Raw genomic sequence first — 23,822 nt, 5'->3', positions numbered from 1 at the left:
GATCTTTGTTTGTCGCCCCACAGAGACTTCAAGTCCCCAATATCCCCATCTCAAAGTGTGCCTCCTGCCTTAAGCCTCCAGTGTCTGAGGAAGACAAGCTGAAGCGATGCACTCGCTGCTATTGTGTGGGCTACTGCAATCAGTGAGTTTTGTGGCACATCACGCCATAAATGTCCCTTAACATTGACTTTTTCCTAATCCTGTTGTTGACTTGCTCATTCTTTATCACCCCAGACAGTGTCAGAGGACACACTGGCCCAATCACAAAGGTGTGTGTCGACCCAACACTGAATATGTGGGTCTACCTTTCCTGGTTAGCGTACCAGAGTCCCGACTGTCATACAGCCGCCTCACTCAACTCCTGCATGGTTACTCCAGGTACATACAAAATGCTGTTTACCAAGTTACTCTCAAAAGTGCTTTCATTCACTTGTAATTTGCAACACAAAATGTAGATGTCTGTTGGGATGCATCATAGACATCCATGCATTTTTATTTGCTTCATTATTTAGCAAATTTATAAAGGCTGTATAATAATTTGATCGAATCTACAAGTGATTGGTAAATGACGCCTCAGTGAGTGTATGGCACTCTCACTCCCTAAATCGATACTGCACTGACACTGATAGTGTTTTTCAGTTGTCACTACTGGCCTGCAAATAATATTAATTGTTTATTAAGATCCCTATTTGCTGCTGCAATAGTATCGTATTTTTCGGAGTATAAGTCGCACCGGCCGAAAATGCATAATAAAGAAGAAAAAAAACATATATAAGTCGCACTGGAGTATAAGTCGCATTTTTTGGGGAAATTTATTTGATAAAACCCAGCACCAAGAATAGACATTTGAAAGGCAATTTAAAATAAATATAGAATAGTGAACAACAGGCTGAATAAGTGTACGTTATATGAGGCATAAATAACCAACTGAGAACGTGCCTGGTATGTTAACGTAACATATTATGGTAAGAGTCATTCAAATAACTATAACATATAGAACATGCTATACATTTATCAAACAATCTGTCACTCCTAATCACTAAATCCCATGAAATCGTATACCGGTACATCTAATCTCTTACGTGAATGAGCTAAATAATATTATTTGATATTTTACGGTAATGTGTTAATAATTTCACACATAAGTCGCTCCTGAGTATAAGTCGCACCCCCCGGCCAAACTAGGAAAAAAACTGCGACTTATAGTCCGAAAAATACGGTAATAGCTGTTCTTCCAGGGGTGTAAAATTTAAAAAATGCTTTGATACATGTACAACATTAAGACAAAGGGGAATACACACACACATATGACAATCCAACCATCTTCAAAATTAACTACTTGTAATAGGATTACCGAATAGCTATTCAATTGTGAGAAAAGCCTAAACCCTAGCAAAAAGGTAGAGATTATATGCATGCAGTCAAGTTGGAAACCAAGAAGAAAATTATATGGTTAGTCTTAAGTAAATATACAAATTCATAATATTTTACAAAAAAAATACTGAGTTAATTCCCCAAATTCTAAAATGTTGCAAAATAAAGCAAATAAATAAAAAGGAAATATTGGCACTGTCCAATCAAAATGACACTTCAGGAGGTCTCCCTTTTTAAAATTCTATTTAGATTAATGATAAAGACATTAACTAATGTCAAATGTGACACTCCCACTCTTCCGACTTCACTTAGTACGAGTTGTTACTTGTAAGCCGATAGAAGTCATCTTCCACACCAGTTTTATTGGTCACAATTTTTTTCTTGAAGTGATACATCAAGCATCGATGCTTCAGTATCATTTGACCCTTCACCAGATTCTACTAAAATGCCATCTTCCCTGTGCAGGTTTTCTGTCAACGTATTTCAGCCTCCTTTCCAGTCAGGCAGGACATCCCCTGAACCACCTCCCATTCTCTCCATGCCACCGGCAGGCTCTCTGTGCTCAGGCGATGAGGCCACAGGTGGTAGTTGTAGTACTGTTGAAGCAAGTGACTGTGGCCCAGAGTGTGTCACACCAATGCAGGACTCCCTGACGGAGCACATCCAGACCCCAGCCTCTGGGGACTCTGCAACCCTCACTCCCTCCAAAACATCTCTCTCAACCACACAAACGTCAGACTCCGGATTCTGTGAGTCCATCTCCTCTACTTCCTGCTCCTCTCTGGACACCCATGTTGAAAAAGAAACATCTTGTGAGAAAGCAGTACGGCCAGAAGGTAATGGATTTATGAATGTTTATGTTCAATAGATCTGCATTGACTTTGTTGTCTCATCGTCTTTGTTTCCTTTTTCAGCTGCAGTAACAGGGTATCAACAACCCAATGGGACCTCCCCAGGGCACACGGGTCAGTTCCACATAGCTGTGCTGGATTCAAACAACAAGGAGCAAAGGCTGGATGAAAAAGGTAGAAACCTAGCTTTAATGGTCTAGAACAGGGGTGCCCATTACGTCGATCGCGAGCTACTGGTCGATCGCGGAGGATGTGTCGGTCGATCTCCAGCCAGGCATTAAAAAAATAGACCTAAAAATTAGCGATCATCAATCTTCACCAAGACGTCACTTTCGCCACTTGATTGACATTCACGGCACTCTTCTGAGACGACACTGGCGGCTGGGAGCTCATTATTAAGAAACAATGACCGACAGGAAGGCGAGAAACACTTTTTATTTTAACAGACTCTAGCGCCGGCAAAACTCTAAAGACCGACTGCACAGTTCCTATCTTTACAATAAAAGTGCTGCTTCATCCTGCATGCACTAACAAAATAAGAGTCTTAGAAAACTGGCGCACACAAGCTAGCAAGCTACGGAGTTTGCCGCCAATGTATTTCTTGTAAAGTGAATAAAAAGGAGTATGGAAGCTGGACAAATAAGATGCCAACCACTTTCATGTCGTATTGGACAGAAAGGAGGACTTTTTTTTCTCCTCCATTTGAAAATGTGGACGTTATCAGCACTACTGTCGGATTCCAATTAATGCAAGTCATCAGAATTAGGTAATACACCAACTTATATTCTTGTCTTCATGAAAGACAGCATGTTAAACATGCTTGTATTATCATTAAACACCTTTAACTTGTTAACAAAAACGTCTCTTTAATAAATAAATATAAATGATATATATGAATGAGGTACATCCCCTCGACTTGATCAATTGAAAAGTAGCTCGCCTGCAGAAGAAGTGTGGGCACCCCTGGTCTAGAATCTGTCTGCACCTTTCCGTAGTTTATTTCCTTCGCTAACACAATCCCCTCTGCAGAAGACATGGTGCTCGACCTGCCGGAAGACGCAACTCTGGAGCTAGTGTGGAAGAACAACGAGCGTCTGAAGGAGTACGTGCTGGTGAGTTCCAAGGAGTTGGAGTACGAGGAGGATCCAGGATCTTTGAGTGAGACGGCCCGAGCGGGACATTTCACACTGGAGCAGTGCCTCAACCTCTTCACCAGGCCAGAAGTGCTGGCTCCAGAAGAGGCATGGTAGGGCTCTTCATATTGTCATGACCTCAATGAGGTGTGTCACATCATGTCTTCTAAAGGTATCAATCAACACTGTTTACTGTTCACTTATTGCGGCCTCACTGCATCACAGATTTTAAAGTATCGTTTACTATTATGAGATTTTAGTACCTTTTGAAGTTGTATGTTGAATTTCTGTAGGATTTTAGAGTCTATGAAATGTTTGAAGAACATAAGAAGTGTTGATAAGTTTGTGCGAAAGACATTACATATGCATATCATGTCAAAGTGCTTTGAAGACCTTCAGGATAGAAAAGCACTAGACAAGTATAATCCATTTATCCCATATACTGTAGTACAGGGGTGCTCATTACGTCGATCGCGAGCTACCGGTCGATCGCGGAGGATGTGTCAGTCGATCACCAGCCAGGCATTAAAAAAATAGTCCTAAAAATGAGCGATCATAAATCTTCACTATGACGTCACTTTCGTCACTTGATTGACATTCACGGCACCCGAGGGTTTTCTGAGATGACGCTGGCTGCTGCCAGCTCATTAAAATTACCGACTGGAAGGCGAGAAACACTTTATTTCAACAGACTCTGGCGCCGTACCTGTCGTCAAAACTCCAAAGACCGACTGCACAGTTGCACAGTTGCGCTAACAAAATAAGAGTCTCAGAAAGCTGGCATGCACAAGCTAGCAAGCTGCGGAGTTTGCCGACAATGTATTTCTTGTAAAGTGTATACAAAGGAGTACAGAAGCTGGACAAATAAGATGCCAACAACCAACCACTTTCATGTGGTATTGGACCGAAAGGAGGACTTTTTTTCTCCTCCATTCGAAAATGCGGACATTATCAGCACCACTGTCTGATTCCAATCAATGCAAGTCATCAGAATCAGGTAATACACCAACTTATATTCTTGTCTTCATGAAAGAAAGGAATCTATATGTGTTAAACATGCTTGTATTATCTTTAAACACCTTTAACTTGTTAACAATATTAACTATATGTGTTAAACATGCTTGTATTATCTTTAAACACCTTTAACTTGTTAACAATATTAACTATATGTGTTAAACATGCTTGTATTATCATTAAACACCTTTAACTTGTTAACAATATTAACTATATGTGTTAAACATGCTTGTATTATCATTAAACACCTTTAACTTGTTAACAATATTAACTATATGTATTAAACATACTTGTATTATCATTAAACACCTTTAATTTATTAACTATATTAACTTTATGTGTTAAACATGCTTGCATTATCATTAAACACCTTTAACATGTTAACAAAAACATATATTTCGTAAATAAGTAAATATAAATTATATATATGAATGAGGTAGATCCCCACGACTTGATCAATTGAAAAGTAGCTCGCCTGCAGAAAAAGTGTGAGCACCCCTGCTGTAGTACATCAATTTATGAGCTTAATTGGTTCTGTGATGACTCTTAACTCAAAATACTTGTATCTCAAATCAACATCTCCCACGTCCCCCCAAAACAGCACTATTTTAATATATGACATGCCTTTTAAAAAGAAAAAAACATTTCTGATAAGAAATATATTGTATAAAAACATTCTAATAGAATGTACTTCTAAAAGCTACTGTTATTTTATGAAGTAATGCAGTAATAATTTACCTTGGAGAGTGAATTTCCACGGTATGTCCTTCCAGCCGCTTCTTCGTCAAACACCATTAGCAGCTTTTCTGTTCAAGTTGACAACACACACATTGTTTTTGATTTTTTTTTTTTCAATTTATTGACTATAATCCACTTCATCTTCGCAGCACTGTCCTTTACACTCACTTGCTTTCATCCAATGGTTGGAAAAATTGAAGTTACGGTATGTCAACCAGTAGTGATAAGCTAATGCTAGCAAGTAAGATGAGATGTTTTAAGAGGATCTTACAGGGTTTACTGTGGCATTTGCTACGCCAACTAATGGTGGGAATGCTTGCAACTCAAATGTTGCTTGCAACTAAAAGCATAACAATTAGCAGATAGACCGCTCTTATCGCAAAACACTCTAATTTTGGGGCACTTGAGTTGAAGTACCACTGTAAATCTTAAAGAAAACACCAGTTGTTTTGTGGACATATCAACGTTATTTATATTGTGTCAATCCACAAGACATTTTACACCTGACGCAAGTCTTGAGTCATGCTTCTTACAGGCTAAAAAAACAACTGTATCCTTCATGTGCAAGCACTTATGTGACAGAGGCATGGACATTTTGTTGATTTGTTTTCTATTTTTCTTCTTCTAGAGCTTTTTGGCTTCATATGTAATCTGCATGATGCACTTTTTCCCCCACCCAAAGGTACTGTCCAAAGTGCCAGCAGCACCGCGAGGCCTCCAAGCAGCTGCTGCTGTGGCGTCTTCCCAACATCTTGATCATCCAGCTGAAACGCTTTAGCTTCAGGAACTTCATCTGGAGGGACAAGATCAACGACATGGTGGACTTTCCTGTCAGGTGAACGATTGAATTGACACTTGAAATGTTGCATGCAATACTTGGAGCTAGGGCTGGGCGATATCATACCTGCCAACTACTCCGGTTTTCCCGTAATTAGTACGGTTTTCATCAACCTATTCCGGGTTACGGTTGCAGTGATAAAAAAATACGGTTTTTCATTCATTAAAAATTTTTTTTTTTTTTAAGTTTTATTCACGAAATCGCGTAACAACAATGACAATCGACACTGCTTCCCGTAACTTCCTATCGAGCCGTTCCGAATGCCATGCGCGAGGCTATTTATAGCACGCTGCCAAGCACGAGGCACCTGTTGCCATTGTTTCCAAACGAGCGAACGATCATGGAATCAGCCGGAGAAAAATCGCAAACGAGTCTTAAACCGAAAAGAAAACTGCAGTCATTCCGTGAAGAATATTTAAAAGCCTATCCGGGAATAATTATCCGTTCCAAAAAGGGTGAAAACTACCCGAATTGCACCTTGTGCAGACAAGATTTTTCGATCGGACACGGAGGAATTAGCGATGTAAAAGACCACGTTGGGACAAAAAAACACAAGTCTAATGCCGTTGCTAGCGATACAAGTGGAAAACTTTGGATTTTAGCCACAAAAAGGTAATGACACCAATGTTATCTATTGGAATTGTTTAGTACTGTTATACTGTTAAAAGTGTTTATACTATTTATGCTTTCAAGTCCAAGTTGAAGAAATCTTGTTAAATGTTGACAGCATAACTACCAAAATACAGAAGTATGTCCTTAATATTTTTGCAGTGCTATTTCTGTTGAAAAGTTAAAATGATTACATTAGAGATGTGATGTGCCACTTTTCAAGTGTCTGATGGCTTAAATTAATTTTCATTAATTTTTCATATTTTGAATTCTTTTGAAAGGCTTACAAAAAAACTACATTTGAATTGTAATTCCATGCTATTGACAGGACTATTAATTTTAATGAAGTTAGCTTACCATGTTTACAGTATGATAATTGTGATAGAAATGTGAATTTTAGGCACAGAATATTTTTTACAATTGAACAAGGCAGTAGATTATACAAGCTTGGACAGAAAGTTAATAATGACACCAATTTTTTTTTTAATGGAATTGTTTAGTACTGTTTTACCATTTGTTTACTGTAAAAAGTGTTTATACTGTTTATACTTTCAATGAACAAATTGAAGTCTTGTGAAAGGTTGACAGGATAACTGGCATTAACTGTCAAAATAATTTCAAACTATTGAAGTTAGCTTACAGAATAAACATGTCAATCAACCCATATGATTTTTGCTGTAATATTTTTGTTTTGAAAAGTCACTGTGACTGATAGAAAAGTGATGGTTTTAGCAACATTTTAACCTGTCTGAATGCTAATAATCATTGTGCGTCGGGGGGCCTGAACCCCCCCACCAGGACTTTGTCCTGGACCTACCGGGGCCTGCGGCCCCTGGACCCTGGTTACTAGGTTTTTCTGATTTCAAAAGTTGGCAGGTATGCGATATGGCCTTTTATTAATATCTCGATATGTTTAGGCCATGTCACGATACACGATGTATATCTCGATATTTTGCCTTAGCCTTGAATGAACACTTGATGCATATAATCACAGCAGTATGATGATTCTATGTGTCTACATTAAAACATTCTTCTTCATACTGCATTAACATATGGTCATTTTAAACTTTCATGCGGAGAGGGAAATCACAACTGAGTCAATTTACCAAAACGGTATTTATTAAACAGTTATTAAGCAGTGGCACAAACAGTCATGTCATTTCAAAACAGAAAGTGCAAGATTGTCAGAGACATTTTAAAACAAGCTATGAGTGAACTTTTTGTGCATGATGTCACTAAGATGCCATATCAAAACAACACTAAATTAAAGTGCACTTTTTGTACAGAACGCCACTATAATGTTTCAAAACAAATAAAGTGCACTTTTGTGCATGATGTCACACAAGATATTTCAATAAGTGTCAAATAAAGATGAGCTGCATTATAGGAAATCAAATAGTGTATGTCCTTCGTTCTGTGGTAGGTTATCTCCTTCTGTTGTTAACTATTTTTTTCACAAGGTGTTGATCTGGAAATGGTTGCTTGGGCATTTTTTGTGTGTGGCACCGAAGGGAGATGTTCACATGCAGAGTTTCAAGCACTCTTCATTCAATAGCGCAGTGGTTCTCAAATGGGGGTACGCGTACCCCTGGGGGTACTTGAAGGTATGCCAACGGGTACGTGAAATTTTTTTTAAATATTTTAAAAATAGCAACAATTCAAGAATCCTTTATAAATATATTTATTGAATAATACTTCAACAAAATATGAATGTAAGTTCATAAACTGAACATCAAATCAAGTAGGCTATTCCATTCATTACAATGCAACAATGCAATATTCAGTGTTGACAGCTAGATTTTTTGTGGACATGTTTATAATTGAATCACTTGTTTATTTTTCAACAAGTTTTTAGTTATTTTTATATCTTTTTTTCCAAATAGTTCAAGAAAGACCACTACAAATGAGCAATATTTTGCACTGTTATACAACTTAATAAATCAGAAACTGATGACATAGTGCTGTATTTTACTTCTTTATCTCTTTTTTTCAACCAAAAATGCTTTGCTCTGATTAGGGGGTACTTGAATTAAAAAAATGTTCACAGGGGGTACATCACTGAAAAAAGGTTGAGAACCACTGCTCTAGCGGGTGACTTTTCAAATGATGCTACAAATTAGCAGTGCTGCTACTTTTTGTAGCAACGCTTTTGCCGCACACTTGACATATTACGGTTGTCTGTTCAACATCTTCCCGCTGGAAGCCAAACCACCGCTAGACGATGGACCCCCCGCTGTTTTTCTTGGGAATTAATTATTCTTCCTTCATTTGTTACCAGATTTGCACCTTCTCTCTCTCTCGTATTACCTTACCACTCGCACCGCTCCGCTAGCACCACAGCTAACGTTAGCCATGCTGCTACCTGTCTGCTCGGCGAGGGCGTATGACGTTGCACGCGCGACAGTATGTGACGTATGTAACAAGGTGCACTTGTTTTATCTCTCTGTGAGGCCATACAAGAGTGAGAAACGCCTGTAGTGTAATGCCCGCAGCTAAAAGCAACTACGTGAGAACGTATACTCGAATATAACGATATAGTAATTTTCTTTATTGCACAGAGACAAACCTGTGATATATCGAGTATATTCGATATATCGCCCAGCCCTACTTGGAGCTGTGTTTATTTATGCCCTCACTTTGTCTTGTAGAAACCTGGATCTGAGTAAGTTCTGCATCGGCCAGAAGGATGAAATGCAGCAACCTCCTATCTACGACTTATATGCAGTCATCAACCACTACGGGGGGATGATTGGTGGCCACTACACTGCTTACGCACGGCTGCCAAGTGACAAAAACAGCCAGCGCAGTGATGTTGGTGAGTTCATCCCACCAAAAGCTTCATCTTCTCTTCTGTTTCATACCTGCCAACTACTCCGGTTTTCCCGTAATTAGTACGGTTTTCATCAACCTATTCCGGGTTACGGTTGCAGTGATAAAAAATACGGTTTTTCATTAATTAAAAAAGTGTTTTATTTTTTAAGTTTTATTCACGAAATCGCGTAACAACAATGACAATCGACACTGCTTCCCGTAACTTCCTATCGAGCCATTCCGAATGCCATGCGCGAGGCTATTTATAGCACCGCTGCCAAGCACAAGGCCATTGTTTCCAAACGAGCGAACGATCATGGAATCAGCCGGAGAAAAATCGCATACGAGTCTTAAACCGAAAAGAAAACTGCAGTCATTCCGTGAAGAATATTCAAAAGCCTATCCGGGAATAATTATCCGTTCCAAAAAGGGTGAAAACTACGCGAATTGCACCTTGTGCAGACAAGATTTTTCGATCGCACACGGAGGAATTAGCGATGTAAAAGACCACGTTGGGACAAAAAAACACAAGTCTAATGCCGTTGCTAGCGATACAAGTGGAAAACTTTCAACGTTTTTCGTCGCCCAAACAGATTCTTTGGATGTGATAAATGCCAAAGTTTTATTTACGGAGGCAATAATTGAGCAAACAAAAAGGTAATGACCCCAATGTTATCTATTGGAATTGTTTAGTACTGTTATACTGTTAAAAGTGTTTATACTATTTATGCTTTCAAGTCCAAGTTGAAGAAATCTTGTTAAATGTTGACAGCATAACTACCAAAATACAGAAGTATGTCCTTAATATTTTTGCAGTGCTATTTCTGTTGAAAAGTTAAAATGATTACATTAGAGATGTGATGTGCCACTTTTCAAGTGTCTGATGGCTTGAATTAATTTTCATTAGTTTTTCATATTTTGAATTCTTTTGAAAGGCTTACAAAAAAACTACATTTGAATTGTAATTCCATGCTATTGACAGGACTATTAATTTTAATGAAGTTAGCTTACCATGTTTACAGTATGATACCGTATTTTCCGCACTATAAGGCGCACCTAAAAACCACAAATTTTCTCAAAAGCTAACAGTGCGCCTTATAACCCGGTGCGCTTTATTACGATTCATTTTCATAAAGTTTAGGTCTCGCAACTACGGTAAACAGCCGCCATCTTTTTTCCCCGTAGAAGAAGCGCGCGGTGCATGCTGGGATATGTGACGTTTCATTTCCATTTGTGTGTTTATGTAAAGACCCCAAATGGCTCCTATTAAGTGTGTTGTCTGTCTAATTATAAATAATGCAGACGAGGCGTGTTAACTGAGTTCTCAACGTTTTCTCACAGCGTGCTCATAACCACATTCGAACTCCCAGCATACAACATCGCTTCTCAGGGCTACTGCGCATGCTCGTAACTATCGTTGCATGCTGGGTAGTGTAGTTGTTATATTTGCTAGCTCATAACAGCACATTGAGAGACGCGCTTAATTCAATACTCGCCGTCATTCCGGGTGGATTGACAAAAGACCTCCAGCCGCTAGATATTGGTGTCAACAGGGCATTCGAAGCTAGACTGCTAACTGCGTGGGAACTTCTCAGGGCTACCGCGCATGCTTGTAACTATCGTTGCATGCTGGGTAGTGTAGTTGTTATATTTGCTAGCTCATAACAGCACATTGAGAGACACGCTGACACGCTTAATTCAATACTCGCCGTCATTCCGGGTGGATTGACAAAAGACCTCCAGCCGCTAGATATTGGTGTCAACAGGGCATTCGAAGCTAGACTGCTAACTGCGTGGGAACTTCTCAGGGCTACCGCGCATGCTCGTAACTATCGTTGCATGCTGGGTAGTGTAGTTGTTATATTTGCTAGCTCATAACAGCACATTGAGAGACACGCTGACACGCTTACCGGGTAATTCAATACTCGCCGTCATTCCGGGTGGATTGACAAAAGACCTCCAGCCGCTAGATATTGGTGTCAACAGGGCATTCGAAGCTAGACTGCTAACTGCGTGGGAACAATGGAAGACAGAAGGCGAACACACCTTCACTAAGACGAGTAGGCAGCGCCAGACGACGCCAACATCTGCCAGTGGATCGTAAATTTGCCCAACTTTTCACTTCGGACACCGAAGACGAAGGATTTACGAATGAAGAATAACTTCAGAAAGTAAGCGCTATGTTTATTTTGTGTGTTGTGACATTAACGTTCGAGCAACATTATGTTGCTATTGCGCTGCACTATTTTGAATTTTACTATGTTTGTGATTGCACATTTGCGTACATTTTGGGAGTGAACAGAGTTGTTAGAACGCTGGTTTTTAATATATTATTAAAGTTTGACTGACCTATCTGACTGTTTTTTTGACATTCCCTTTAGCGCAGCGTAGGCGCGGCTTATAGTCCGGGGCGGCTTATTGGTGGACAAAATTATGAAATATGTAATTCATAGAAGGTGCGGCTAATAATCCGGTGCGCCTTATAGTGCGGAAAATACGGTAATTGTGATAGAAATGTGAATTTTAGGCACCGAATATTTTTTACAATTGAACAAGGCAGTAGATTATACAAGCTTGGACAGAAAGTTAATAATGACACCAATTTTTTTTTTAATGGAATTGTTTAGTACTGTTTTACCATTTGTTTACTGTAAAAAGTGTTTATACTGTTTATACTTTCAATTAACAAATTGAAGTCTTGTGAAAGGTTGACAGGATAACTGGCATTAACTGTCAAAATAATTTCAAACTATTGAAGTTAGCTTACAGAATAAACATGTCAATCAACCCATATGATTTTTGCTGTAATATTTTTGTTTTGAAAAGTCACTGTGACTGATAGAAAAGTGATGGTTTTAGCAACATTTTAACCTGTCTGAATGCTAATAATCATTTTGCGTCGGGGGGGCGAAGGAACCCCCCACCAGGACTTTGTCCTGGACCTACCGGGGCCTGTGGCCCCTGGACCCTGGCTACTAGGTTTTTCTGATTTCAAAAGTTGGCAGGTATGCTGTTTGTTTCCATCCTAAAAATTGTCCTCAAAACAGGCTGGCGTCTCTTCGATGACAGCACTGTCACAATGGTGGAGGAGAGCCAGGTGGTGACGCGCTATGCCTACGTACTTTTCTACCGACGACGGAATTCGCCCGTGGAGAGGCCGCCACGCTTTCTCAGGCCCGTCGGCGCAGATTCCCCCCCTTCCATGGGAGCTACTGCCAGTCAGGTGAGGGCGCTGGATTGAGCTACCCAGAGCCTCTGCTTGATCATCAAAAATGTAGGCTTGTTCTGGAATTCGCTTAAGTTGGTCCCGCTTATGTCGACAACTTGTTTATGCTGACCAACTCAACCACTTATGTCGGCAACATAAACATGTTCCACAGTGATACCATACGAACAGATAAGTGTGCTGTTTCATGAACACATGTTGGCTGGTGCTGTGAGCGAAGGTTATATTTTGGAGTGTCTGCTGTGTGGGGTGTAGTATGGCTAGTTCCCTACTGCAACTTTATCTGAGCGAGGTCGGTCCCCAGGTGAAATTCAACTCATTAGTTGCTGTATCATGTAATGTTGTGGGTTGACTATTAGTCAGACAGCTTTAACCACTGATCAGGGATGTAACGAAATAACAATGTCATATGTCACATTATTATTGAATGAGCTCAAAACATACTTAAAATAATTAAAATAGACTCATTGGTAGAAAACCCACTGTTTTGCATGTTTTGTGTTTCTTATGCTTTACTGTGAACATTTTATTCGTCAGATTTTATCTGTTTAAATGGCTAAGCTTCTATTGTTTTAAATATCGGTTTGTACTGTAGCACTTTGATTTATTTAAATGAAAACTGCGTAATAAAGTACATTTTTTACTATTTATTATTCCCGGCGGGCATTGTGGCGTCCTACTCTGTTCAGTGTTCCTTGAACGCAAAGTAAAAACAGCTCGGTGTAGTTGGGCTGGGCGATGTAAACCGAAACTGATATCCCAGTATTTTTAGGCCTAATCTTGATATACGATATAAATCGGTATTTTAAGCAAAACGTGCAAAGTGTTTACCGTATTTTCCGCACTATAAACCGCCCCGGGTTATTAGCCGCACCTTCAATGAATGGCATATTTCAAAACTTTGTCCACCTATAAGTCGCCCCGGACTATAAGCCGCGCCTACGCTGCGCTAAAGGGAATGTCAAAAAAACAGTCAGATAGGTCAGTCAAACTTTAATAATATATTAAAAACCAGCGTTCTAACAACTCTGTCCCAAAATGTACGCAAATGTGCAATCACAAACATAGTAAAATTCAAAGTACCCGGTAGTGCAGAGCAATAGCAACATAATGTTGCTCGAACGTTAATGTCACAACACACAAAATAAACATAGCGCTCACTTTCTGAAGTTATTCTTCATTCGTAAATCCTTCGAATTCTTCGTCTTCGGTGTCCGAATTGAAAAGTTGGGCAAATGTGGGATCCAAAATGGCCGGTTCCATCTCGTCGAAGTCATCGGAGTCAGTGTCGCTGTTGTCCAGCAGTTCTGTGAATCCTGCCTTCCGGAAAGCTCGGACCACAGTTGTGACCGAAATATCTGCCCAGGCATTTACGATCCACTAGCAGATGTTGGCGTATGTCGTCCGGCGCTGTCTGCCTGTCTTAGTGAAGGTGTGTTCGCCTTCGGTCATCCATTGTACCCACGCCGTTCGCAGTCGTGATTTGAATGCCCTGTTGACACCAATATCTAGCGGCTGGAGGTCTTTTGTCAATCCACCCGGAATGACGGCGAGTATTGAATTAAGCGCGTAAGCGTGTCTCTTAATGTGATGTTATGAGCTAGCAAATATAACAACTACACTACCCAGCATGCAACGATAGTGACGAGCATGCGCGGTAGCCCTGAGAAGCGTTGTTGTATGCTGGCAGTTAGAATGTGGTTATGAGCACGCTGTGAGTAAACGTTGAGAACTTTACTCAGTTAACACGCCTCGTCTGCATTATTTATAATTAGACAGACAACACACTTAATAGGAGCCATTTTGGGGTCTTTACATAAACACACAAATGGAAATGAAACGTCACATATCCCAGCATGCACCGCGCGCTTCTTCGTCATCCACTGTTCCCACGCAGTTAGCAGTCGTGATTTGAATGCCCTGTTGACACCAATATCCAGCGGCTGGAGGTCTTTTGTCAATCCACCCGGAATGACGGCGAGTATTGAATTAAGCGCGTAAGCGTGTCTCTTAATGTGATGTTATGAGCTAGCAAATATAACAACTACACTACCCAGCATGCAACGATAGTGACGAGCATGCGCGGTAGCCCTGAGAAGTTGTTGTTGTATGCTGGGAGTTAGAATGTGGTTATGAGCACGCTGTGAGTAAACGTTGAGAACTCAGTTAACACGCCTCGTCTGCATTATTTATAATTAGACAGACAACACACTTAATAGGAGCCATTTTGGGGTCTTTACATAAACACACAAATGGAAATGAAACGTCACATATCCCAGCATGCACCGCGCGCTTCTTCTACGGGGAAAAAAGATGGCGGCTGTTTACCGAAGTTGCGAGACCGAAACTTTATGAAAATGAATCTTAATATTTATCCATATATAAGGCGCACCGGGTTATAAGGCGCACTGTCAGCTTTTGAGAAAATTTGTGGTTTTTAGGTGCGCCTTATAGTGCGGAAAATACGGTAACCCAGTTAGTCAAGATGGGTACTTACAGCAGAGAAAAGAAACAGTTTAAGTAGTACAGAATTACATAACATTAATAAAATAGAAACATATTCTTTCTACGTAAAATAAATAAAATAGCTGTGCAAATCGTATCAAACTCAGATAAAAAATGTATCTTCAAGCAGGCACTTTTTAATTCCCAACCGACGATGTAATGGACTGTCACACAAGTAAGTGACTTGACTTAATTGTGCGGCTATGATCTTCCTCACTTCGGCGTACATTTTTGGCAGCATTTCTCGTGCGAAATATGCCCGGCTTGGCAACTGGAGAACGGTTTTGATTTGGGCTTACATGGTCAACAACTCAAATGAATGTTTTATCCAGACAACATACATTTGTCCAAATGTGGCCAACTAGACGCATTGTGGGTTTCTTGGACATCATCTACATCGCTAAACGAAAAATCTAAACAAGAGAATCCCTCTTGCAATCTTCCACTATTTTTTTTAAATATATAAATCGCCCGCTTGAATATTCCCTCTTCTCTTCTATGACTCTCTCGTCGTCGTCATTTGGGATGTCTGTTGTGATTTCCCTTCTTGGTTCGATGTCCCGCCCTATCTTGTTTCTGATTGGCCTGTCCCTAATGGTTTGCTCTAATCTCAACCAATCTTGATTCATCATAGTAAACAACCAACCATTCATGGATGTTCTTATACGTGCAAGCAAGTCTTGGAAGGAGGAAGGGGAGGGATTTAGTAGGAACACAACAAATAAGCGGTATTTGGTCATTTTAACGTGAACTAATTTACATCGATATTACGATATTTTCTTAATTCATGTCTTGTTGAAAAATATATTTATATATCTTACAAACTCGATATATCGCCAAAGCCTAATCGCCGGTGTGTCGATTATTGTCTCAAATATATATCTCTTTCTAAAATATACGCCCAGCCCTATCGTCTAGCATTCCTCTGAGTATTGAACGATTACTCTTTGCTAAACATCGTTGCTCGGACAGCAATGTGTTTATATGAGCTTGGACTGGGGTATGTCGTTTCTTAATGGGAAAATACGTTATTGTCTCTTGTTTTCATGTTAGCGTTTAAGGTACCGAGCTGGCGCCAGTCAGTCCGTAAGTTTAACCAAGTGCATTTATCAAGGTTTTTCGATAATTTTTAATTTAAAACCGGTAATACTTACCGTCGATTGTTTTACTGCGTTTATCATTAATACCGTTTATCATTACATCCCTCGAACGCATGCATGTATTTGTAATTTTCTATTTTCACAATTAATAACAAGTTAGGCTGCTATTTGTTAAGTTATAATTGCACTCGAACCATGCGCACTATGCTCAAGATGAAACACATTTTCTGTAATGTGTTACTACCATTGTTGTGTGGTCTGCCTGCAGGTCACTTGGTTCCTGTTAAGGGGCTACCTACCTCTTAATAAGAAATGAAAAAGAAGTGGATGTGTATCATTAATGGATTGAAATGGATGTAATGCTGTAATGAGTGCCAAATAATAGCATAGTAGTTTTTAGTACTTGGTTGCGACCAGCAGGTGGATATTCTGGCCAAATGCCCATTTTAAAGCATAATGGATTTGTTAGGTTGTCTTTGCTATTGAAGTTAGCATTTGGTTTGAAGATGAAATATTCCCATATGCTTTTTTCCCCCCTAATTTTTGTCACGCTTCTCATTAGCGAGGCCCTGTGACTGTCGGAAGCTAGCAATCCCACCTACACTAGGAGACAAAGATTGTGGATGACTGACCGACAAGAGGATTCACCCTGTTCATTTGAATTCTACTATTGAGCGAAAGTGCTCAGGGGACGAGAGCGAGTGAGCCCTCTTGCACCCTGTTTGAAAGCAAGAAACAGAGAAAGCAAACGCACACACACATGGCAATTTATTGATTTATTCATTTATTGTGAGATTAATTGATTTATAGGCCCATCCCTAATTGTGCATATGTGTGAATGGTTGTTGAATGTGCCCTGTTCATGACTTGCCGGGATAGGCTCCAGCTCAACTGTGACCAGTAGAAAAGGATCAGCCAGCTGGAGTTCTTTATTGTGTTCAAGTTGACTTGTGTATACCTCAGAGTCACAGGTTTCAATGTCTCTTTTTCACTGTTCTGTTTTCACTCTTTGGTTTAAACACGTTGATGATTGTTTAGTATGCAGTATTTCCTCCGGTTCTCAAAAGAGAAATCAATTGCTTATATTGAGCGTACATTCCCAAGGGATTTTTTAAACACCCAAGTCAGTGTGTCAAATCATGACAGTGTTTGTTAGACCGAGCCTTTTTCCCAGAAGCTGACACCAGTTTCCGCCAATCGCAGGCCTCTCTAATATGGCGGGAACTGGAGGAAGAAGAGGAAGAGGGCCTTGATGAAGGCCCGCGTGGAGCATTCCGCTCTGGTCTGCGGCGGCGGCAACAACAAATGCACAGGCCGAGGGATGAAGAAGATGAAGACGGGGAACGGCACAGGAGTCATCGCAGTCCTGACGACGACCGTGTGCGATATTTTGTCCTGGGCACCTTGGCCGCCGTGTTTGCCCTTTTGATCAATTTACTTTATCCTCTCCTTAACAAAGCCAAGTGGGTCTGAGCTGCACTAATCTTTCAAGGGCTCAATGCTTGGCATGCAAGCTAGATCAAAGGAGGAAACCAAGGAAGCCGCTGATGTTCTGACAGTGCTGTGGACCCTCAGCACTTGTAATCCAAGCTCATTTCTAGAAGATATGATCCTACATATGCACAAGGAATCACCACCTGAACTGGACATCAGCTCTTGTTTTTTTTCTTTTTTTTTCTGCATTTCTTAAGCTTTTGTCTCAGTCAAGTCAAAATTCTTCTTTTCACCACTTGGTGCAGTTTGGTTTAGTTTTGTTCGTGGGTTTGCTTTTGTCGCTTGTGGAAGCTCGCACTAAATGGTTGGCAGTGGAGACATTTCCATTGAATCATAGACACAAAATTCCAACAAATCGCGTCTTGAATCAATGTTTGCGCTACGACGGTCTGCAGTACTCAAGTCAACCACTCGGGGAGAACATCTGATCAAAGTTATGATTGTTGATAAAAACCCAGCGCATGATTATTAGGTCTTAATAGCTGCGTTTTTCTGAGTTGTTGGCGACATGTCCTGGACGCATTTGTCTTTAAGTACTTTGTTTGCAGGCTGTCAGACTTTATCAGGATCATGAATGCTTCATGCTTAACTCTAGACCAGGGATGTTCAACTAAATTGTTTTCGAGGCCACATTTTCAGAAAGCTAAGGACTAAGGAGGCCGGGCTTTTCCCTTCTTTTTTAGTCTTATTTTGTGTATTACGGAGAACCAACGTCTTCAACATTAAACATTGATTAGTGTTTTTTTTTTGGAATCTGCTTCCAAAATGTGAGTATCTCACAAGTTTTTTTTAACTGAACTGTCGGGCTACCAGTTCAATAGCCCAAATGATAAAAAAGAAAAGACCTACAATGGAACCATGACCTTTTAACTAAAGACGTTCAACAAATTAATAACTGACTGCATCTGAAGTAAACAAGCTACAGCAACACCTTAGTTACATAAATCACATTGAAAACAAACATATAACTGCCAAAAAGGAGAGGACTCAAAAGAGGGCCTTGAGGAACTTCTCAGTTATGTAAATCACAAGTTCGGACCCCAGTGTTCTATGTTTGTTAGCAGGGTTCAAATGTCAATGCAAGGATCTGCCAATGTGTTCACAGTGGTACAAGCCCCTCTATACAACAGCAGTTTTTAGCAATTTGCTGCAAAAATGTTTGTCTCCCAAGTTTTGAACTGAACTTGGGGGCCGGCATGGTGTCATTCCCGGGCCGGCTTTGGCCCCCTAAGCCGCCACTTGAATAGCCCTGGTCTAGACATTGGAGCTACTTAAAGTGTTAGTGATGTATGCGAGTTAAATATTGTCCAGCAAAAACTTAAGAAATTGAGGACTCTAATGAAAAATACAATATTACTTTACTGCAGGGTTATCCCAAACCATGATTGAGAAACCGAAAAGGGTCACAAATCTGTTTTTTTTAAAATTGTTTTTAAATTATGAAAGGGCAAATTTTCTATGAAATGTGGATGTAATAAATGCATGTCTGTTTTTTAAATTGGTAGTTTTGTATATACGTCTATATCCTTATATATGCTTGTATATATTATAATGACATAGAATGATCTATTAAGTCAGAGTAATCTATTTCTAATTTGGATCTCAGGCTTAAAAAGTCACATTAAAAGGTTTATATGTGTAAAATGTTCACTAGAGACTTACTGGGAATACTTTATGGCAGAGATGTTTAATGTGTTGCACTGTTGGCGTCCCCTCAGAGAATATCATTAGGTTGGTACCTCCCCTTTGTTCCCGAAACACACTTTCTACAGCATATTTTGCTGCTTTTTCTGCAAACTGTATTCTCACTGTAAGAAACTGTTTTTTGCCGGTGTTTTTTTCTGTTTTTAATCAATGTATTTTATTTTATTTTTTCAAATGTATTTTGATCATTTAAATCATTGTTTAATGTGTTTTTAGGAAGATATTTAAATACAATTCTCGCAATGTTATTTTGCCTTGAGTAGAACATGTAAAGCAATCGAGAGCTCTTGATTGTCCTCGTAATATAGAAAAATATACGGTACAGACCAAAAGTTTGGACACACCTTCTCATTCAATGCATTTTCTTTATTTTCATGACTATTTACATTGTAGATTGTCACTGAAGTACTTAACAAAAAAAAGGTGAAATAACTGAAAACATGTTTTATATTCTACTTTCCTCAAAATAACCACCCTTTGCTCTGATTACTTTTTTGCACACTCTCGATAGGCTTCAAGAGGTTGTCACCTGAAATGGTTTTTACTTCACAGGTGTGCTTGAAGCTCATCGAGAGAATGCCAAGAGTGTGCATAGGGTGGCTATTTTGAAGACACTAGAATATAAAACATGTTTTCAGTTATTTCACCTTTTTTTGTTAAGTACATAACTCCACATGTGTTCATTCATAGTTATGATGCCTTCAGTGACAATCTACAAACCCCGTTTCCATATGAGTTGGGAAATTGTGTTAGATGTAAATATAAACGGAATACAATGATTTGCAAATCCTTTTCAACCCATATTCAATTGAATGCACTACAAAGACAAGATATTTGATGTTCAAACTGATAAACTTTTTTTTTTTTTGCAAATAATAATAAACTTAGAATTTCATGGCTGCAACACGTGCCAAAGTAGTTGGGAAAGGGCATGTTCACCACTGTGTAACATGGCCTTTCCTTTTAACAACACTCAGTAAACGTTTGGGAACTGAGGAGACACATTTTTTAAGCTTATCAGGTGGAATTCTTTCCCATTCTTGCTTGATGTACAGCTTAAGTTGTTCAACAGTCCGGGGGTCTCCGTTGTGGAATTTTAGGCTTCATAATGCGCCACACATTTTCAATGGGAGACAGGTCTGGACTACAGGCAGGCCAGTCTAGTACCCGCACTCTTTTACTATGAAGCCACGTTGATGTAACACGTGGCTTGGCATTGTCTTGCTGAAATAAGCAGGGGCGTCCATGATAACATTGCTTGGATGGCAACATATGTTGCTCCAAAACCTGTATGTACCTTTCAGCATTAAGGGCACCTTCACAGATGTGTAAGTTACCCATGTCTTGGGCACTAATACACCCCCATACCATCACAGATGCTGGCTTTTCAACTTTGCGCCTATAACAATCCGGATGGTTCTTTTCCTCTTTGGTCCGGAGGACACGACATCCACAGTTTCCAAAAACAATTTGAAATGTGGACTCGTCAGACCACAGAACACTTTTCCACTTTGTATCAGTCCATCTTAGATGAGCTCAGGCCCAGCGAAGCCGACGGCGTTTTTGGGTGTTGTTGATAAACGGTTTTCGCCTTGCATAGGAGAGTTTTAACTTGCACTTACAGATGTAGCGACCAACTGTAGTTACTGACAGTGGGTTTCTGAAGTGTTCCTGAGCCCATGTGGTGATATCCTTTACACACTGATGTCGCTTGTTGATGCAGTACAGCCTGAGGAATGGAAGGTCACAGGCTTAGCTGCTTACGTGCAGTGATTTCTCCAGATTCTCTGAACCCTTTGATGATATTACGGACCGCAGATGATGAAATCCCTAAAGTCCTTGCAATAGCTGGTTGAGAAAGGTTTTTCTTAAACTGTTCAACAATTTGCTCACGCATTTGTTGACAAAGTGGTGACTCTCACCCCATCCTTGTTTGTGAATGACTGAGCATTTCATGGAATCTACTTTTATACACAATAATGGCACCCACCTGTTCCCAATTTGCCTGTTCACCTGTGGGATGTTCCAAATAAGTGTTTGATGAGCATTCCTCAACTTTATCAGTATTTATTGCCACCTTTCCCAACTTCTTTGCCACGTGTTGCTGGCATCAAATTCTAAAGTGAATGATTATTTGCAAAAAAGTTTGAACATCAAATATGTTGTCTTTGTAGCATATTCAACTGAATATGGGTTGAAAAGGATTTGCAAATCATTGTATTCCGTTTATATTTACATCTAACACAATTTCCCAACTCATATGGAAACGGGGTTTGTACAATGTAAATAGTCATTAAAATAAAGAAAACGCATTGAATGAGGAGAAGGTGTTCAAATTTTTGGCCTGTACTGTACATGTAAAAATGCACTGCTGTGGTATAGTTGTGATTGTGTATAATGCTGGTCTCAGGGACTTCTGACTGCAACCTAACCTGCCTTGCCTTTAAATGTACACACATGGAATTGTATAGTCAATATATGCAATATGGTGGATGAATGCATGCATGTGCATTATGTAATAGGAAGACGCTCTGCAATAATGTATCTTACATACCTACGTTCAAATATTGCTTTCTAATATATGTACAATTTTCTACTTTTCTGACAATAAAATGTCCCCATTTCTCATTTGAATGGATTTGTATTTTTAATCAGTCATTTTACATCCTCAAGATGATTTTAAAACCAACGTGATTTATCATCGCTGCTGGTTTATTTTACAGGCTTCGAGCCAGTCGTTGTTCGGGGCTGACCTGGACTCTGAAGGACAGTCCAACCTGACCGCGGAGGTGTCCTCTGGTCTCTTTGCGCACTCTGGAGACTGTGCAGCGCCGTCCTACAGCAACATGGAGGATGTGGACTGATCTGCCCCCCCACACCCCCAACAACACAACCCCTTGGTGCTCATCATTATGTCAACGCCTCAGTTTGGGCCTCGGGATTCCTTTTTTGAGTGCCACCTGCTTTCATGCTCTAGTGTTGGGACACCCGGCCTTTGGGACTTGCAATGGTCTTGTCTTCCACACCAAGACGTTTTCTCCATAATTGGTTCACTTGAATACCAAAGGGTGTTCATAAATTCCACAGAAGTTATTTAAACGGTTGGAAACAGGAAAGCGATCGCACCTTGTTCTCTGTTGTCAAAGTCACTGCTGACCAGCCCTGTTGATCTTTGAGGGTGAATTTAAATTTGTTGTAATGTGTTTAAATTTATACTGTTGGTAACTTTTTCTTTTTTAATTCCCGGATTAAATCGCGCGTGGGAATTGTAGCATTGAAAACCGTCAAATGGGTGCTGAGCTACTTTTTTGTAACAGAGGGTGCGTTATTTTCTTTTGGTATTTTGTTTCTTTACCTTATTTTCCGGTTAATTTTAGATACTCAAATCCTGTGGATGCAATTGTCAAAAGGCTTCAGTGTAAACTGAGATGTGCATGTTTGCATGTTCCTACATGTCGTATAACCAGTCCTTGTAAAACAAAACACAATCTGCTGACATATTTGCTAGGTTTCATCCTTTGTTTTTTTTTCTCCTGGACTGCATATTAAAGGGGTCTTCATGAATGCTGCTGTGGATACATGTAAATTATTAATATAAATAAAACATAATTTGGAGGATTTACAGCATGTGTGGTGTTGTCACAAAATAGTGATGGTCTAGTTTTCTTTGAGCGTGTTTACTCCACATATTTGTATACTAAAAGTTTTGAGGGTTGTGCATACATTTAGATTTTGCTTGCTTTTAAAAATATAGGAAAATAGATTTGATTAGTTTGTAAATGTACCAAATTGTACAAACCCTGTTTCCATATGAGTTGGGAAATTGTGTTAGATGTAAATATAAACGGAATACAATGATTTGCAAATCCATTTCAATCCATATTCAATTGAATGCAACATATTTGATGTTCAAACTCATAAACTTTATTTATTTTTTTTGCAAATAATAATTAACCTAGAATTTCATGGCTGAAACACGTGCCAAAGTAGTTGGGAAAGGGCATGTTCACCACTGTGTTGCATCACCTTTTCTTTTAACAACACTCAATAAACGATTGGGAACTAAGGAAACTAATTGTTGAAGCTTTGAAAGTGGAATTATTTCCCATTCTTGTTTTATGTAGAACTTCAGTCGTTCAACAGCCTGGGGTCTCCGCTGTCGTATTTTACGCTTCATAATGCGCCACACATTTTCGATGGGAGACAGGTCTGGACTGCAGGCGGTCCAGGAAAGTACGCGCACTCTTTTTTTACAAAGCCACGCTGTTGTAACACGTGCTGAATGTGGCTTGGCATTGTCTTGCTGAAATAAGCAGAGGCGTCTATGAAAAAGATGGAAGCATATGTTGTTCCAAAACCTGTATGTACCTTTCAGCATTAATGGTGCCTTCACAGATGTGTAAGTTACACATGCCTTGGGCACTA

The 23,822-nt window shown here is 39.7% G+C and overlaps 1 protein-coding gene across 4 annotated transcripts in view; it reads left to right on the top strand.

The window, feature by feature from the left end:
• usp19 (ubiquitin specific peptidase 19) overlaps nucleotides 1–23,019 on the top strand; it is a 58,466-nt gene extending 35,447 nt beyond the window's left edge. For 2 of the 4 annotated variants that reach the window (XM_061974150.1, XM_061974143.1), the window contains exons 18-26: nucleotides 24–142; nucleotides 235–378; nucleotides 1,840–2,210; nucleotides 2,289–2,399; nucleotides 3,255–3,471; nucleotides 5,793–5,945; nucleotides 9,206–9,372; nucleotides 12,416–12,591; nucleotides 22,121–23,019. In XM_061974150.1, coding sequence (XP_061830134.1) covers nucleotides 24–142; nucleotides 235–378; nucleotides 1,840–2,210; nucleotides 2,289–2,399; nucleotides 3,255–3,471; nucleotides 5,793–5,945; nucleotides 9,206–9,372; nucleotides 12,416–12,591; nucleotides 22,121–22,261 — 1,599 coding nt within the window. In that variant the 3' untranslated portion in view covers nucleotides 22,262–23,019. Of the gene's footprint in view, nucleotides 1–23; nucleotides 143–234; nucleotides 379–1,839; nucleotides 2,211–2,288; nucleotides 2,400–3,254; nucleotides 3,472–5,792; nucleotides 5,946–9,205; nucleotides 9,373–12,415; nucleotides 12,592–17,402; nucleotides 19,798–22,120 lie in introns of those variants that run through there. The other 2 variants (XM_061974135.1, XM_061974127.1) reach the window with 1 other exon arrangement.
• Nucleotides 23,020–23,822: the final 803 nt, after the last annotated feature.

Source organism: Nerophis lumbriciformis, linkage group LG01 (genome assembly GCF_033978685.3).
Source record: "Nerophis lumbriciformis linkage group LG01, RoL_Nlum_v2.1, whole genome shotgun sequence".
In the NCBI taxonomy this organism is placed as follows: Eukaryota; Metazoa; Chordata; class Actinopteri; order Syngnathiformes; family Syngnathidae; genus Nerophis; species Nerophis lumbriciformis.
This window is presented reverse-complemented; position numbering and strand designations above follow the sequence as displayed.